Source organism: Vipera berus, assembly GCF_964194415.1.
Source record: "Vipera berus genome assembly, chromosome: 1".
NCBI lineage: Eukaryota > Metazoa > Chordata > Lepidosauria > Squamata > Viperidae > Vipera > Vipera berus.
Window position 1 is genome coordinate 230,361,721 of NC_138202.1, and position 18,730 is coordinate 230,380,450.

At 38.4% G+C, this 18,730-nt stretch overlaps 1 protein-coding gene across 5 annotated transcripts; it reads right to left on the reverse strand.

The window, feature by feature from the left end:
- Positions 1–606: 606 nt before the first annotated feature.
- Positions 607–17,745, reverse strand: RAB23 (RAB23, member RAS oncogene family). 5 transcript variants are annotated; one of them, XM_081330546.1, is made up of 8 exons: positions 17,195–17,365; positions 15,669–15,741; positions 10,518–10,730; positions 9,668–9,753; positions 6,683–6,839; positions 4,679–4,761; positions 2,976–3,068; positions 607–2,526 (listed from the first exon to the last, which is right to left on the reverse strand). In XM_081330546.1, exons 3-8 carry the CDS (start codon positions 10,670–10,672, stop codon positions 2,387–2,389), a joined length of 714 nt encoding a protein of 237 aa, XP_081186672.1. In that variant the 5' UTR covers positions 10,673–10,730; positions 15,669–15,741; positions 17,195–17,365; the 3' UTR covers positions 607–2,386. The 5 variants fall into 5 exon arrangements, with proteins under 5 accessions (XP_081186672.1, XP_081186674.1, XP_081186670.1 ...); XM_081330548.1 differs by having other exon boundaries at positions 15,669–15,738; positions 17,195–17,225; XM_081330544.1 differs by lacking the exons at positions 15,669–15,741; positions 17,195–17,365 and adding an exon at positions 17,413–17,745 and having other exon boundaries at positions 10,518–10,734.
- Between the last annotated feature and the right edge of the window lie 985 nt (positions 17,746–18,730).

Consider the following 18,730-nt stretch of genomic DNA (forward strand, 5'->3'; position numbering starts at 1 on the left):
CATTTTGGGCTCAACTGTGGTCATAAGTCAAAGACTTGAGTTCATCCCACTCCACCCCTTAATGACAAGCTATATTCTGAAGAAGAAAAATTTAGGGTTTGCTGTTGCTTTTCTGGGAGCAGAATAGGACAATTTGCCACAGCCAACTCTCCGTGGGACAAGTTAACAATTCAATTTAATTATTTAAAATAAATTATTTAATTTTTGTCATTTGCATTTCATTCTGTCCCTCCTTTTGCATCCTTTCTTTAATGATTCTATTCCAACTTTTCTTTGATAGAGTAACCTTTGTCCTGCAGCGAGTTATCCTGTGGCAAGTTGTCCCATGGGCAAGTTGGCTGTAGTGAGTTGCCACGGTGAATTGTCCTGGGAAAGGCAAAGTCTATTTAAGATGGATCACTAGAATATGAATGGGTGAGGTCTACATTTCATCTTCAGCCACGGTTTGAGGCTACATACCGCATATACTTCTTCACCCATGGTTTGAGGCTGCATATATACTTGAGCATAGTCAAAACGGCAATCGTATATTATAAACCTTGATTTTGCTATTATTAATAACCAAAAAAGTAAAATCAGATCCACAAATATAAACATATACGGCTATCATTTAATGTAGAAATTTCCATATAAAAATAGCATGCATGCAGAACCTAGTTAATGAAACCAAGATGTTTTTTTACCAGACAATGAACAACTTTGAATATGTCTGTGTACTTATCCCATAAACCAACACAAATATAATCTGGACCCGTATATAGTCACCTAGTGACTAGCTAGACTTGTTTAAAAGAAGGGATAAAAAGGGTTATTGTTCATATCCCGCCTCATTGCCAACAATGAGAATAGTTACTTAAGCTTGAGGAATGGTACACTGTTCAGTACGAAACAGAGGCCAAGTCATCATTGGAAAAAATGTCATTATTTTTTAGATTATAATTAAATTAACAGGATGTAAGAACCCTGTTCCAAATATAAGATACAAACTTTTGGACAAGAAAAATCTCTTTAAGTATAATGTTTTAGTGTTTACAGGCATAAAATGTAAAATAATATTCATATAGAAAAAGAATGCTGTAATCAGGCTGGCAGAGTTCCAGCTCTGGTCTTGAGTATAACTATGCTCCTGAACTATTGATATTTCAACATTTCTTACAAACAGTAATTGGCTGCTGGCAGAGGTTTGTTACAGAAATACTGTAGGAATAGTTTGTAAACAGAAAACAATATTGTAGAGGCATACTTCATCAGGTGAAAGGTTTATGAATAATATTGTAAAGTAAAATTTCATTTTTTTAACCCTGAACCTAAATATATTATATGGAGGTACATTAGCATCAGTGGAAAAGTGCCTGTTTACTCAGAGCAAGTCCCATTCATCTGTTCAGTATTAGGTAAGCAGACATTAAGACAGTAACTTTACATTCACACAATGTCATCAAAAACAGGCACATCGTTTAATACCACAAAAAGAAAAGGGTCTTACTTCCTTAATAGGAATGCACATTACATATAAGATGCACTTTAATCTTTTGATAATAAACCCCTTCATATTTTTCGTAAGAATGTATAAAGGATGTAAATTAACAGAGGATTTTTTTTTAAAGGAACTTGCTATATTCTGCTTGGTTATACCATTTCATTTTTCATTTACTAGTCCTGTTATAATTTAGAACATACTGTGTGTGTCTGACAATAATTGACAAAAAATATAGAAATATAGCAGCATAAACATTACTTTTTGGCACAAAAAAAGTTAAGGCCCACAGTGTAGAGAAAACTGAAATGTGCCAGTACCATTAGGAAAAAAAAGTCTGAATTTGTCAAACAACTTGCTTTTGTTACCAGACCCTTCGACTTAGACCTAATTCGTGTTTAGCTACCTGAACCTTTGACGATGTTTCTGTAGATACGCACTGCAGTTAAATTTCCTAAGTCATACAAATATTGCACCACCAATCTTGCCAAAATATATACTGGACTGTTTAAAAAAAACTGTTAATTTTTGCTTCATTATTAAGGCTCTGCCTCTGAGCCACAGGATCTAACAAGTAGAAAAACTATTTTATGAATGAGATATTTTAAGTATTTCAGCTCAAATTTTGTTTAAAATGAAACCTACTGTATATATTAATTCATCATTCCTTTCAACTAGAAAGTTGTCTTACTGAATGTCAAATGAATGCATGGTCAATGGTATTATTTCTGACCCTCTTAGGATCTCGCTATTTGCCATTACAAATCATTCATTTTAACAGCAGTATTCCCTATCCGTGTAGGTCCGTTGTGTGCAACTCTGCTAAAGCACTGATAAAACACCTCTACAGCCGGTTCTGTTCCTTAAGGACTTCAGTTAAACAACTGGGTCAGACCATGATTTGCAATTCTAGAGTATGCTGCAGCTGCTGAAAGGGCTTCGGCTCTTCTTGGTCCTTTGTTTGTTTGGCCTAAGGTTGATGACGTCACTTCCGTTAAGCAAGTTGGAATTCTGGCCAGAATGACTTCCACCTGCCGTATTGAAAACACCTATATAAAATCAAAGCACAAAAGGGAATTGTATGCATGGCAACTGGCAATCTTTTAACCGTGTCAGATCTGTAACTGTACAATTAAAGCAGAGCTGGAAGCCTCAGTAAGCCTCAGTTTTATATTTTAAAAATCAAAGTAAGAAATGCTTTATGGTGAGACTACATACGCAATAGATCTGTAGAAGAGACGGTTCGTAACACTATTTTTATCAGGTACCTTTCAAAGAAATAGCAAAGCTGCTTTTAACCTCTTCATCAGTGTTTTTGCCATTAGTGGAAATTACTAAGATTCTGATAGTTCACTGGAAAGTGAACTAGAATGAACTGAAAATGGCTAGCTTTAATTTATTAATTATTAGATGGCATTGATACTGTGGCCAAAGACTAGTTTTACAAAAGTGAAATGACACAATAATGTCTGCTTGCAGCATGCAACTGTTTACATACCAATTCTGTTACTACTTGTATGTACAACTTCTGGATCTTCCATTATTCGTTGCTTAAGTTTTTGAAGGTACTTCTCAGCCAAATACCTAAAGACTGTAGCATAACAAAATATCAAGGCCTTCGGAAAAATATGCATTTTTTATTAGTAAAGCCTACAGTTTCCTTATAAACTCAGAGTTACTTAACATGTTAAAAGTGGCAACAGCAGTCTTTCTTATATAGGCTAGTAATGAATAAACAAACAAACACATACACAGCTTGTTAAATGCACACAACCTGTTAAATTCAAGACAGAAAAGTCTGATGAATACTGCATTTTTCTGTTAGTAATTATATTGGTTATGGAATATTAATTATACAGTGGCAAACCCTGGATTTTGAAGAGAAAATTGTTTCATTCGTTGTAATAATCTTATTTTCAGGTTGCAAACGTCAGTTCTCCAAATATTTTGGAGCAATCACTCTCAGCCCCTGCCAGTCTTAACCAGTTGAGAAAAACTGAAAATAGCTGCCTAGGAATTAAGATTTTTCTAGCTTTTTCTTAAACTTTGGAGTTTAAGTTCAGCTTGTCAAAAACAAGTTGTTCATCTGTAATTCAATCTTAAAGAGTTTTATCTATGGAAGTACAAAAGTTGGTGATTCCAGGACGTTTTGTTCCTTCTCTGAACATACCATTCCGGGAGCAACTGGGTAGTTTTTGGAGGCAAATTACATGATTTGGAGATGGTTTGAGACAGCGCTTGGAACTGACAACTCACCTCCAGAAGGGCATTCTTTAATGGAAAGTAGAATATTTTCTATTTTCAAATAACATTTTTTTTCCATTTTGTTTTATGGCTAAGAGCAAGTTTGGTGTAACAGTAAAAGCACCAGGCTAGAAACCAGCAACTGTGAGTTCTAGTCTCGCCTCAGGCCAAAGCCAGCTGCTGACTTTGGGCCAGTCACCTTCGCTCAGCTCTTTGAAGAAGGCAATGGCAAATCACTTCCAAAAATGCTCCCAAGAAAACTGGAGGGACTCATCCAGGCACTTGCCAGAAGTCTAGACTGAACTTAAGGCATACAAACACACAAAAGTTTTGTACTTGCACAGAATATATAGCCAAGGAACATATAAATCCTGAATTGGATTATAACACAAATCCTATCCTCCATATGCAGTTGCACAGAGAATATAGAGAGTACCAGATAAAATCTAGTTGTCATAGAAATAGTAATTTTTTTTAACCAAATTTTGAGCCAGTCACTCTCTTAGCCCAACCCATCTCACAGGATAGTTGTGGGAAAAATAGGAGATAGGAGTATTAGGTATGTTCACAGCTTTGAGCTGACATACATAAAAACATACATATATAAATAAGTGGGGGTAATAATAATGAGGATGAGGCAGATGAAGCCTATCCCGAGTCCTTCGGAAGTAAACAACAGGTGAATAAAAAAAAATCATACAGTCTAAATATCTGGCTGATCTGCAATTAACAGAAATAATAATAATATATCTCAAGATTGCAGCACTTCAGACTATCAACAAAGACTAAACTGTCTCAAAGTTTGTCCATTTAAAAGAGGTTCTCTGAACTTAGAAAATGTGATTTTAGAGGCAAGTACAGAAAGAGGTTTGTTGCTTCAATGAGAACCTAGAATTATGCTAGTGCTTGAAAAAAAAAGAAAACTAACCAAACCAAAACATAAAAAGTCTATCTTACCTTCTGTTACATTTAAGTCTTCCTTTACAGATGTCCGATAAAATCTTAATTTTAGTTTTTTTGCAAGCGCCTCTGCTTCTTCACTGTTTATTGGAAGGGAAAGCCTTGTTTTAGACACCAATTATTTTATAGTAAAATAGAATGCATTAATGTAAACTGAACTGAGTTGATAATCTTCATTGAAGTAGACTTAAAAAGGCAGTTAAAGAAAAGAATCTCTTAGTAAACAGATGAGAGAAAATATTAACATTAATTTAAAATATTGCCTGCCGAAAATTATAGAGAAAAAAATGACAGGAAATTACAGTATTTGGTGTAAATATTAGTTTTCCATAATTTTAAGTTGGTGAACCTATCAAGAGGCCTATGCTCATTGGGCAGTGAAAGTATGTGGTAAATGAATAAATATGAACTATATAAAAGGTAAGCATCCATTGATAATCAAAAATATATCAATTCTTGGCTGCACCAACGAATGAGTGTTGATAAAAAATGGACTCTGCACTTGTGAGAAAACACAAGGACTTAAGAAAAATTAGGACTTACAATAAAGTCATATATCTTGCATTAAGCCGTACAACATCCTCCTCTGGCACTGCTCTTAAAATACTGCATTTGAAACAAAATCTCTCTGATTTTTGCAACATTCAAGCCAAACTATTTCCTGAGAGTGCCAGACCCATACTCAAGAAATGTCAATGAGTTTTGTTTGTATTGTGAAAAGCAGATACAGAAAAGTGCAGGAAGGGCTTTTGTGAGTTCATGTGATTTGATGCAAGATGTCTTTCGATGTCTTTTCTTTGTATTCTTTTATTAAGACCTCCCATAGTGTTTACTTTTGGTTCTTGCAGCTTTCTTGGCAAGAATTATATTTACAAGTAGATCACCTGTTTTGTTTGGCTGTTAACTTAAGGTCACTTGACTTTTTCAATGTCTTGGAAAGGGTGGGGAGCATACAGATTAAGAATGGTCTACCTGCATATATATATATATATATATATAGGTATTCTGTAATAATGGCTTAACGTGTATGTACACGTCCAGTGGTGGGATTCAAATATGCGAACAACCGGTTCTCTGTGTGGATGCCGCTTCCAGAAGTCCATTCTGGGCCTGGGGAACAAAAAATTAGCTACCGGTTCTGCCGAAGTGGTGCGAAGCGGCTGAATCTCACCACTGTACATCTCTCTAACTTTAAAGATTCTAATTACCTCTATTTGAGAGTTGACAAAAGGGTCAAAAATATGGCTGGCCTTCTCTCCCTCAGGTCGGCTGCAGTACTTTTTGTCTGGTAGAATGGGGCTTTCTTCTCTTTCTCTCTGGGCTCTGCCCTGGGTAGTCTTGTTCCACAATGGTCCCCAGTTCCTTGCTGGGTCCTCAGACCCTCTCACTCACAAATCTTATATAGGCAGGCCCTTCCTGAATCAGCAATTCATCCACAGCACATTTTTCCCCAGTCCATCAGAGATACATCAGCCAACACTATTCTTTAGAAAAACAATCAGTCTTCAATAATTCAAACCCTGTCTACATCATAGCCCACCAGCCTGTGTACCTCCTCCAGTTTTCTGCCACCCAAAAACGATTCCCTTCCCAGAAGCTTTTTTTTTAAAGCCTCTACTTTCTTTGCCTATCAGCTGTCCCTCTTTTGATCCTATGGAAAAAATCTTTCTATGGGAAACTGAGTTCTCTCTCTTATTCTCAGGTTCTACTGTGCATACGAATTAAAATAAAGCGAAGTGTTCATTTAGATATATCAGGAATCAGACTAAAGGGCTTCTTCACAGTCTTCTTCTGCAAGGCACTAACTCCATATGTCTCTTACGAATATGACATTTTATCTGTATCCAGGCTTATCTCAAAACATTATTTGCAGCACTGCAATACAACACACCTGTTATCTAGTATGTAGTTTGCTCAAACAAGTGCCAAGGTGAATGTCTTTTCAAATTTACCAAGTATGCTTAAAAGATTTGTTTGTTAGAATTTAATGAAAGCACCTACTTCTTTATACAAGAATCATCAAGGAGGTCAATCTTATTCTGAACAAGAACTGTGGGAATGTCTCCGACTTCAGATACAACTTTTTGTCTCCAGGTAGGAATTGCTTCAAAAGATTCCCTATCAACAGTTGAAAACACCAGCACACAAGCTTGGGCTCCTAAAATAATTATAAGAGAAAGAAATTGAATGCTCAGTGAAAGTTTCAAATAAAATGAATAAATAATAAATAACCGGACAAATATGTTGGATAAATGTATTAGTTATGGGACTGATAAAGCCGTATGTACCAAAAAGTGTCCAGCAATCAGTATACAACCGAAAAAAAATCAAAAGAACAACATAAAAATAAAACAATTTACAAAATATAAAATACAAAATATTATAACCTAACAGAAAAACATTAACCAAGAGGGGACTCCCCCCAACTGGAGCTGAGTGCCTGGGTGATGCCTTGGGAGAAAAAGTTGTATCTTTCTAAAAGGCAGCTGAGTTGGGGTCTGTCGTATCTTGGGGAACGGGGGGGGGACATCTTTCCAAAGCACAGGGGCAGCCTCTAAAAAGGCATATTTGCTAAGTCCCTTGTATGCCAAAGATTAAAAGAGAATGTGGGGCAGTTTATTATATAGCTTAAGGGGGTGGGAAGATTATTATATCATTTTAGATACATTTACATAAGGTTGACGCTGCACCCCCCCCACACACACACTTTTTTTTTTTGCGCAGACCCCTAAGTTCTCTGTGGCCACAACTATGGAAACCTGGTAGTATAGTTCCTGAGGCAGTAAATTCACAAATGTAAACTAGTAAAATAACTATGTAAAAAAGAAATGGAAAAGGAAACAAAGCTCCTGGTGTCCCCCACAAAACGGGGGCAAAAGTATAGAAAACATGTCACGTGACCCAACTTTGTTTCTATTACTTTCCCAATCATTATGGCCAATTTTTCTGCTTTAAATGGAGCCTCCAGCCTCTAACAGGTTGCCCCTGCTTGGCCTAAGCAATAAAAAGAACATTTTAAAAATCAGTTTTGCAAATAGACAAATTAATAAATAAATAAAGGCCACTCCCCTTATAAAACTCAAGACTTAATTTGTTCACACTACCACTTCCACGTAAGGAACCCCTTCTAGGAGACAAATACTTGGAAGATGAACAATAAACCTTAGTGCTTAGTATTGTATGAGTTGGTCATCCATTACGTCTGATCCAGCTGCCCAACGGAATGAAAGGTAACCTGATACTTGGAAGTGTTTCTACCTGTATTTCAGAGCAGCTTCTCTTGTACTGCAATCAGTAAGGAACCTGTGTACTTAACATAGCCCCATTTCCTACCCCTTAGTTCAGACTCTTTGCAGAGTTATAATCTCTTCTGCAAAATCACACTTGCAAGGATATGCTAATATATTCCTGATCTCTAATTTAGTTGAAAGGGCAATTATTAAAATAACAGAGCTGAATTTGTAAAACAAAGCTTAATTTGATTAACGAATTCTATTTTAAAAGCACAAGAGTTGATTTAAATCTGAGAGAAAGACATTATAACAGTAACTGAAATGTTTAATGTCTATAAAAAGGTATCTAGGTTATGGATTAAACAAGGATAGGCCACCCGTGGCATTCCAGACATTGCTGATTCCCAGTAACCCCAAGATACATGCTCCTCTACATGTAAAGACTATCCAGTTACATTTCTGAGTCTTTGGATTAATTAGCATTTCATACTCATCCTGCATTTCAGAGAAAACATTAAACTGCTTTTCATCAAAATAATGGTTTGAAAAATTGAGAGTAATCTATATTAGGGAATAATTAGTAATAATTTACTAGTGCAATCCTACATATAACCATTCAGAAGTAAGTTCCGTTATCTCTCAGATAAGTGGACGTAAGATTGTATCCTAAATCTATCTTCAACAGGTAACAAAGAACCTAAATTTCAATTTCCCTAAAATGGAACCACTACTGTCTATGAATCAACAGAATCGCCGATCAGAGTCCCTGTGTGAGGGAGATGGGCAGTTTCTAAATTTGATAAATGAATAAATAAAGTTATATTTAGTTATATAAATTAATAAATAAAGTTATATAAGAGTATGGTTTTGGTAGCTATCATATGTTAGACTGCCACTAGAAATTGAAAGCAAAGTGAAAGATTTGTATGTGTAACTCAAGGAGGGTTGCAGGAAAGCTGGGTAAATACGTTAAAGCTACTGGAATCTGGTACAAACTTGCTGTGGAAAATATGGAAATGAGGACTAGGAATCTAGGTGCCAGGAGTTGTGATTAGCAGAGGCAGAGCAGAAGTAAGAGGATGATGGGGTGAAGAGGTCTCAATAGATCTCAGGAAAAAAAGAATCTCGGTTGAGAAAAGTATATAAGGAGTTGTAAGTGCAAGCACAAACATGCAGACTTAGGACTTAACTTAATGTAAATAAGGTCTAACCTATAGAGAGGAATCCTGGAAAAAATGTTTAGGACAAAGAAAAGGAAGTGGGAAGCAACCTGAAGAAATAAAAAAGAGGCAGAGATTTAAAACAAAAAAGGCTAGTAAAGTGTCAAAGTGTGAAAAATGTTACTTGTGAATCAGGCAGTTTGAAACATAAGGAAGCTGAGCGATCTCATTCCCACTGAATTGAATAGTTACTGTCATGTAAAGTTATCTTGTCTGTGTATAGATATATATGGTTACTCTTTCATGCAGATGGCAAAACACAGCTGTGGCCAGTCTTTGGCTCTGAACTTAAGAAAGGTGTTTTGTCTATTTATTACTAGAAGAGTCTTGAGATGTTGGATTTAGTGGATGGAAGAAGTGTCCCTTAGAGCCTCTTGCTGGTGGGAGAGTCATCCAGGTCCCTGGTTGAAGGACAAGAAATGAAATTGCTGAGGCCCGAGACGATTATTACTATTTAAAAAGCTTGCGACTAGAATTAAAATTTATCACAAGCCAGACATCTTTACATTAACAGGTCGGTTTTTTTCTCTTACCTCTATAATAAGCTTTAGTAATTGCATCAAATTCTTCTTGACCTGCTGTATCCCATAGCATTAACCGGACATCTTCATCATTGACTCTAAAAATATAATATATTCTTATCAATAAGCATATTAAAAACAAGGAACTTGTAATCTAAAAAAAAATACTTAGCAAAATGGCTTTCAGTAATCCCATTGTTTTTCAAGCAGACTTAAATTTCCACTGATATGGACTCATGCATATCAGAGTACCTCATTTTTCCAATTCTTGTAGCTACAGATGTATTGTTTCTGAAGGATATGGCACAAAATTGAGAAACAACTGGCAAAGAATTAGGAGGACTCCAGCTAAATATACTAGTAGGAGTGGGTTTGGAGGCAAATTGCTTGAGAGCCAAACTCCAAAATTGAAACATTTAACCGTATTTAACTACATCGTGTCCTTTTCTTTCCCTCTGCATTGAGAGAAAGTAAAACTACTCTGTGGACTGAAATAAATTGGTCATTTTTTTGAAATTCCATTTATTTATATTGGATTCATGTTCTATACAAATCACTGTCATTCAGTTTAATAAATGTTTATAACTGTTTGTCACATTTACAATATTGCTACTCCATCTTGCCACTACTGGTAAAATAGCTTTTTCCTTCTAACATACTATAGCAATGTTGCATTTATTATTCAAATTAGTAATTCTGAAACTTCTGCAGGCAGACTACAGAATAGTTACCGGTAGATGCTTCATGTTCACATTTATGCAAAAGGCTTTTTCTGAAAAGCATTACCCCAGCACTTATAAATATACTGAATTCAGTTCTAAAAATGAGTAAATAATAATATTCCCATCTGTTGGATACGTACTGCATTTCTCTTTCCAAGAAATCAACTCCAATTGTTTTTTTATAGTCTTTTGTAAAAATTCCTTTGCAGTATCTCTGGATCATACTAGATTTCCCAACAGCTCCATTTCCAACCACAACCACCTTAATGGCCACCTCCAAATCTTCTTCCAGCATTTTGCCCAGTCAGAAAGCTGTAATTTGTTTCCCAATTTAATATAGATCTCTGAGTTCTCTACCTGAAAAAAAGGAAAGAAGGTAATAATAGTTTCTTTGATTACAAAAATAAAAATACACATTTTATTTTGACTTCTAGTTTTCTCATGGGTTTATAATACATCTGCGGAGCTTCAGTGTTAAACTGAAACATCTAAATCAATTAAATTATCTTTGTGGTGGATGGGGAGTAAGTCATGAGGATATCTCATATAAAAACAGTTACCAGATCATGTTCATGCCACAGTTAGGAGAATGAAAGGAGCAATCCAAAGAAACAGTTGTGTATACATATTTTATAATAAGCTCAATTGAAACCAATGGGTGTTACTATTGAATAAACATGCATTATATTGCATGCTAATGCTTCGCTGTCTTCTCGTCTGTTCTATTAATCTTATGCCTGATATAACTACTACGTTAGTTCATGTTAACCAACATAACTGTAATAATTATGTACAATTTTGCCATGTGTCTCAATTAAGAAAATCCAAAGAACCTGCTACCAACATTCACATATACATATCACCTTTGCATACCACACTTTGTATCACATTACAACACATTCCTATGTGCATGGATCCACACTTCAACTTTAGTGGGACTTTCCCCCCCAGAATCTTATATAGAATGTATTGCACAACAGTGTTAATGTAGTATGTAAATTTGTCTCAATTCTTTGCTACTAGCATATATTATGCAATAACTTAAGACAAATCATAGACAAACTTAGATAAATCATAGACAATCAAAACTAATGCTAATTTAAAATTATTAGATGATGCTCACAAATACGTGTTGCCATCTTACTAGAAATCAATTTATTTTTATATTACTAAGATGTTTACAGCAAGCATTTCATAAACCACCCTAGCTTTAAAGTGTTCTTTTAAAATAAAGTTGCAGAACTAGTCCTGCTAAATTAGACAGAATGCCTTATTAAATAAATGTGTGTGCGTGTACACACACACACACACACACACACATTTAGGGGCAAGATTTATCGTTTCTAAGTATGGCAGGGGATACAATGGTGGGATAATGAAGCAGGCATTTGCAGAGATGTTACAGATATGAAATGAGTCAAAGAGCACTGATGTTGTTCCCTAATTTGGTAATGAAATGTCTGCAAGAAAACAACCAAGCTTAGAGAGCGCCAAGGATGCCATACAGTAAACACTGTCTATATTTTCCTGAATTGGGGAAAAGGAGATCTATACTGAGTACCTGAAACTGATTATTGCCAATGAGGATAAGCATATACTGTATTTGTGGTACTGATATGCTGAAGTAACTAGGACCAATTTTAACAGGTATAAGGCACGATAACTCACTATTGTCAGCGTATTGCATCAAAATGACCTTCCCACCAATTCCAATATAAATGGTACCAACAACAAATTAAATTGCAAGATAAGAAGCCTGCTAGATACTTTGGGACAGTCTTACAACAAGCATTATTGCATAAATGCTGTGTTCTCTACTTTATGGATAGGTAGATTTATCAATCTACAAATGTGTTTTCTTCTATAATATAACAGTACTGCAGGGAAAAAATGGTTAAAGGGCTGAAGCAAAATAAAATTTTAATGGATTCAGCAAGACACCATCTTTTAAACCGACTGTTAGTTATAGGTAATCCTGGACTTACGACCACAACTGAGTCCAAAATTTCTGTTGCTAAGGCAGTTAAGTGAGTTTCATCTCATTTTATGACTTTTTGGCCATAGTTATTAAGTGAATCATGCAGTTGTTAAGTGAATCTGGCTCCCCCATTACCTTTGTCAGAAGCCAATTAGGAAGTTACAAATCATGTGAGCCCAGGGCACTCCAACTGTCATAAATACATGCCAGTTGCCAAGTGGTCTAATTCTGATCAGTAAACATGGGCAAACTGCAAGGGTCAGAAGTGTGAAAACCAGTCACAAGTAACTTTTTTCACTGCCATTATAATCTCAGACAATCACTAAACAAATGGCTGTAAGTCAAAGACTACTTGTATAATTTTGATAATCATTTTGCATTTCATGCTTACATTTTACAAATGTGCATGGTGCCTGCCAAAGTTTAAAAATTTTCCAGGCACTCCCAAAGTTCTATACTAGTGGGTTTTTTTTTCTTAAAATACATCTAGGATTACTCCAGATGCCTGTCCACATTAGCCTTCTTCTCTCTACGGATTTATCCTCATTCTATCCACTATGATTTGCAGTCTTTTTCCTTTCCTGCCCTTTGCAGCATTCTTCACCTTTAATCCCATATATCAAGTTGGCGCTTCTGTATCATTGCAGCAACTGGAAAATAGCTCCTTCTCATATGACCCATTTTTTTCTGTTCTGGAAAAGATTCTTTCATACTGTTTCTCCCTCCTACTCATTAAGGAAGCAGTATCAAGGGTTTACCTTAGTAAATCTTGCTCTTCCTCTAAATTTCCCCTTTATATTTACTGAGTAGGTGAATCCAACCAAAATGTTATTAACCCCTTCTGCATAGTTTCCATTTATACCAAAATTTTGAAATATTGGTATATGGACGGTCCTTGTTTAATGACCATTCATTCAGCTACAGCACTGAACTAGAGATAGTTACAACCATCCTTCACGTTCTGACCATAGTAGCATCTCGCAATCATGCGATTTGTGATTTGTAACCTTCCTGCTGGCCTCCCACAAATGAACTCAGTGTGGAAACTGGCAGGAATTCAGAAGTTGCAATTACATGAGCCCCTCCCTTTACAACCTATGCACTCCTCACTTAATAACAGTAACTGAGGACTGCCATTGCTAAGCAGCATGGTCATATGCAATCATGCTTGATAACTTCATGGCTATTTGGGTTGCAATGACCATCATCATACCTGTATAATACAAAAGAAATGGCAAGTAAGTAACATGGTAGTCACTAAAAAATAGGCGCCATATATTCATTCATTCATTTCACATATATGGGCTGTCAAATTGGAAAGACTAAAGTTGACTTACACTGAAAATTCAGTGAAAACAGAATGCAAAAATAGAACATGAAACAATGCTATGGGAAAATACCTAACAAGCAATTTCAGCCATCTTAATCAATCATTAAAGCAAAACCATGAAATACCATGCCTCGAAATCAAGCTTTAATGCCTTTCTGAAACAGAGCAATGGGCAATGGGGAATGATAAGCATGTTTCAGTATGCCCATGTGACATCTTTGCTCTGCAAGCTTCACTGGTTACCAGTTTGCTTTCAGGTGCTTCACAGTGCTAGGTATGGCCTATAAAAGCCTTACATTATATAAGGCCTGTTTATTTAGGGACAGTCTATAACCTATGGTGTCTGGTTGAAGAGAGGAGTGGGAGAACCTGGCCGTGAAGTTAAAAGAGGAAACCAGCCTAAATCTCAGTGTAGCCCACAGGCAGACTAAATCTAATCCCCCTTTGAATGCCATTGACCCTAGTCTGATTCCAAGTGCTGACCATTAGATGAGAAGATCACTGTGCATAGGCATGAGTAACAATAAATCAGTTTAATTGAACCTTCATGATGATGATAACTTTATTGTCACTTTGAATGTACACCAATCGGCATACATCAAAATGAAATTTCGTTGCATACAGCTCTCAAAGGATCACCACCTCCAATATATACTCCTTGTTCGTGGCCCGCTCGAATTTCACATTGTCCATTTTAGTCTCTAGGGAGTGAACGATGGCAAACAGGACAGATGGAAATGGGGCTCCAAGTGGATTAGCCCTCAAGTTAGCTTGTATTCTGACAACCTCGCCTTCTTTCCTTTTTCTGATCCTGACTCTTCCACCTTTTCCTTTAAGAGGCCTTGCTTCTTTTCACCCCTGGAGCATGCTGCCGCTGCCACCAACTCCTCCAAAAGCCTCTCTCTCTTCCTCTGGGCCTGCCGACAGCCTCATCCAGTTCCTTCGCTCCATAAGCTCCAGGTCCTCTCCTCCTCTGCCTCCTCTGGAAACAGCCCTGATTTGCAATACAATCCATCACTGGGCCAGCAGTCAGATCTTGCTGCTGGTAGAACAAATTCAAACAGTGCCAACGACTTTTAACAGTCTCACCAACAGTTCCAAAACAACTAGAAACTCGCCATGCCAGCAAAGATGGTTGGTTGTATGTCGTATGTTACCTTAGTTCCACCATGTTGCTCAAACACATTAAAATCTTCCTGGTCACGTGGCCTATACTAGCCCTTAATATCCCTCCCAAAACTATTCGCCTTCAAGAGCCAATGCAGCCGCAGCCATTCCAGGTGCCGCCATCTTAGGTCTGTGTAGATCTGATCTTTATGCCTGACACTAGGAGGTGATATGAATCGGCAGGGTTGATATATTTCAGATCTCTTCAATTAAAGAGTTATTCCTTAAAGAGAGTTATTCCTACTCTCTGAATGAAGCTTCCCCCCCACCCCACCAGTCCCAATGTATCCCATTCTGATACAATTCTGAAAGGCAGGGGACTTCAGACTTGGCTTTTTTATGACTTGTGGATTTCAACTCCCAGAATTCCTCAGCCACCATGCCTGGTTGAGGAATTCTGGAAGTTGAAGTCCACAAGTCATAAAAGGGCCAAGTTTGAAGACCCCTGCTGAAAGGTCTTAAAAAGCTGTTTTCCCAAGCATTGGGCTAGGATGGATGGAGCCCCTTTTGAGTTTGATAGATAAACAGACAGACAGAGAGAAATCAACATAAAGATAAATATGTGTATTGTTGATGGATTTGCCTTATTCCTACTTTTGTCTTATTCTACTTTTTGTTGGTTTTATATTGCATTTTGTTTTCTCTGTTATATTCTGAACTGCCTAGAGTTATTCTAGAATCAGGTGGCAACTAAATCCAATATATTAAATTAAAGACTGCTCCATGTTAGCATATTACTGTAATCCAAGTGAGAGGAGAGAGACTAAGGCAAGAATGATCACGACTAGGAAAAGGTGCAAAAATCTCTTAGCATACCTACCTTTTGCCCTTCCAACAAGAGCTAGGAATCCTGGAGGACTCCCAGTTCCTTCTGAGAAATGCAGTCCTACTGAGATATGGAGTGCACCAAGCAGAATATATTTTTCAGGTTTCAGCAGATTTCCAAAGTGTCTTATATGTTTTATTTGCACTGAATTAGTACCTGAGAAACACTGGGCCAATTCTATGTTGGTAACTATAGTAGAATATATGGAGTACAATATAAATGCTTATTACATAACGTTTGTGGTACAGAACTATAGAAAGAAATAATTTCACCACTTGCAATCACAGAAGATATATTTTGTACATTTCAGATTGCCTCTAAATCTTCAAATAAACCCTTACACATGCTGCAGTAAATCATACCTTTGAACGTAAGATAAAAACAATCTCTATCACATCAAAGAGATACATGCATCTCATCATATGGCAACCTTTTCCAGCCTGTCAAGATGTCTTGAACTAACAGTCCCCACAACACCCCCAAATCCCATCACATTTGAAAGCCACAAAACAGGGAAAGGTTCAGATCCTTTACCATAAAAATTGTAAACATACACATCTAACTAAATAATTTCCCCGCTCCCCAATTAAGCTCGCTCTCCCAAAAATGTCAGCAATGCAGAAAACCAAAACTCAAGTCTAATTAAAAACCTAGCACAGGAATATCGGCGAACAAACGAGAAATTAGATCACAAAAAGTAGACGGGTGGAATAATAACACAGTGATAAACAAGCCCAGCCCCAGCCCCAGAATCTGGGCGCGTGACTTTGAACCAGTCTCTTCAGCCCAGGGTTTCTTCTTTCTATATGGGGGAAAAGAAATGGGAGTTCTCTCAGGGCATCCCCCAGGTGGAAAGGACGGGATGTAAGTCTAAGAAGAAAGGCATCAACGAATGCCAGCAGTCTCTATTAAATGCAACGATTCTCCAAATAGGCGCCCAGGGATCGGCAAGGCAGAGGAACTCCTCTGTTAGGGACCAAGCCTGGGAGAAATTTTTATTTATTTTATTTATTTATTTAAATTCCATTTATATCCCGCCCTTTTAGCCTTCATTCTATGTATATGCCTGCTTATTAGGGCTTTCACACACACCCCAAGCGGCATTATTACAAAGTCAGCTTATTGCCCCCAACAATCTGGGTCCTCATTTTACCTACCTCGGAAGGATGGAAGGCTGAGTCAACCTTGAGCCTGGTGGGACGCGAACCTGCACTAATTGCAGACAGCTGGTGTTACTTAAGGAGGCATTAGCCCACTGCTCCACCAAGGCTCTTAAAAAAAATCTGCTGCTGGGACGGAGCAAAAGGGAGCGCGGGCGTGGAGAAGCCCGGGCAACCCAGTTTCCAACCACAGGCTCTACAACCCGCCCTCGGGGCGCAGCATCTTCGCCGCGTCCAGCCTAGCACTACGTAGAAATCCTTGTGTGTGTATTGTGTGTGTGTGTGTGTGTGTGTGTAGTACCACGTAGCCCGGCTCGTCCGCCCAGGCCGATCCCCGCGCGTCCTGCCATTCCTACCCCGAGGAGCCTTCCCCGCGCCCCCGGCCGGGCTGCAGACCTCCCGACCCCAGACGCGGGCGTCCACGAACCGGCCGGCTCCCGACGAAGGCGGCGCGCGGAGGAAGAAGAAGAAGAAGCGGGCGCCCCCCCTCGCCTCCCCCAGGGTAGGAGAAGCCCGCCAGCCCCCCCCCGCCCCTCGGCCCAACCCGGACGCGCATCCCCCGCGGGACACTCACACGGCCGGAAACGCCGTCAGGGCCGCGGGGGGGACTCGTTCGGGAAAAGCTCCCTTCCCCGCCGCCTCTTGCTTCACGGAATGAGGGAATAGACGCTTCGCCTGCCAACCAGCCGCCCTCCGCCTCCGCTGCTGCCTCGCCTCACCGGGGGCGGGACCAGCCTCCCTGCCCGGCTTAGAAGTCTAACGGGAGGCGGGGGAGGAGGAGGAGGGAGAAGCGCCACCCGGGAGGAAGAGCCACTCGCTTTGGGGAGGCTCGCCGGATCTCGCCGGCTTTGCCTTCCTTGCGGGTGGTACGAAGCAGCTCAACCTCCCGAAGGTTAAAAAAAAAAAAGCAAAGGGAGCCCTTCGCACGCCGTCTCGGATCTCGACGTAAACTCCGAGCTACCTTCCGAGAGCTCTTGGCGGGGAGTTGAAGCTCGCTTGATTTGGGGAGACTTCCGTTTCGAGATGACGAGCTCAAAAGCCCCGAGTAGTTTAGCAAACAAAACTGATGGTCATTTTGGGCTGCGGAACCTCACAGGATACTTAATGGCCTGAAGATACCTGCGATGTTAATCAAGTGAATCTCCTCAGAAAGTAGATATGGTTGGGTTCATACAGCACGCGCGCGCGCACACACACGCGTATATGTATACAAATACACAATGTATATATGTGTATTTGTATACATATACATATTTGTGTGTGTGTGTGTGTGTGTGTGTGTGTGTGTACCGCATGAAGCCAACCATATCTACTTTCTGAGGAGATTCACTTGATTAACATCGCAGATATCTTCAGGCCATTAAGTATCCTGTGCGGTTCTGCAGCCCATCCACCCATCCATCCATCTATCTATTTACCTACCTATCTACACCTAGTCCTTGACTTACAACAATTGAGTCCAAAATTTATGTTGCTAAGTGAGACAGTTGTTAAGTGAGTTTGGACCCTCAAAAAAAAAGGGAACACAAGATAAGACATCCTACTATTAAATACAGTACATTGTGTTGTTTAAGTGTTCCCTTTATTTTTTTGAGCAGTATATATATACATACACATACATACATATACACACACACACCACTAGATACACATATCACTACATATACACACACGTAGCCATGATAGAAATAAACCAGAATGAATACATATATCCCCATAAGTTAGGAATATATCATAAATAAATAAACACACTTCTGTATCAGACAAAGCTTTTGGTATGGCTTCAGACTGTACTTTATGTAAACAATTCAGCTGAGAAATAATTTAGAAACCACAAAATAATTGAGGTTAACATGTAATAAATGTGAGGCAGCACTCCATTCTTCACCCTT

Excerpts from the sequence above, each read along its gene's own strand:
- RAB23 (XM_081330544.1), bottom strand. The coding sequence starts at position 10,672 with ATGCTGGAAGAAGATTTGGAGGTGGCCATTAAGGTGGTTGTGGTTGGA. Across the intron at positions 3,069-4,678 it reads AGACTTAAATGTAACAGAAG|TCTTTAGGTATTTGGCTGAG; the intron begins GTAAGATAGACT and ends GTTATGCTACAG. Across the intron at positions 2,527-2,975 it reads TACAAGTAGTAACAGAATTG|GTGTTTTCAATACGGCAGGT; the intron begins GTATGTAAACAG and ends GATTTTATATAG.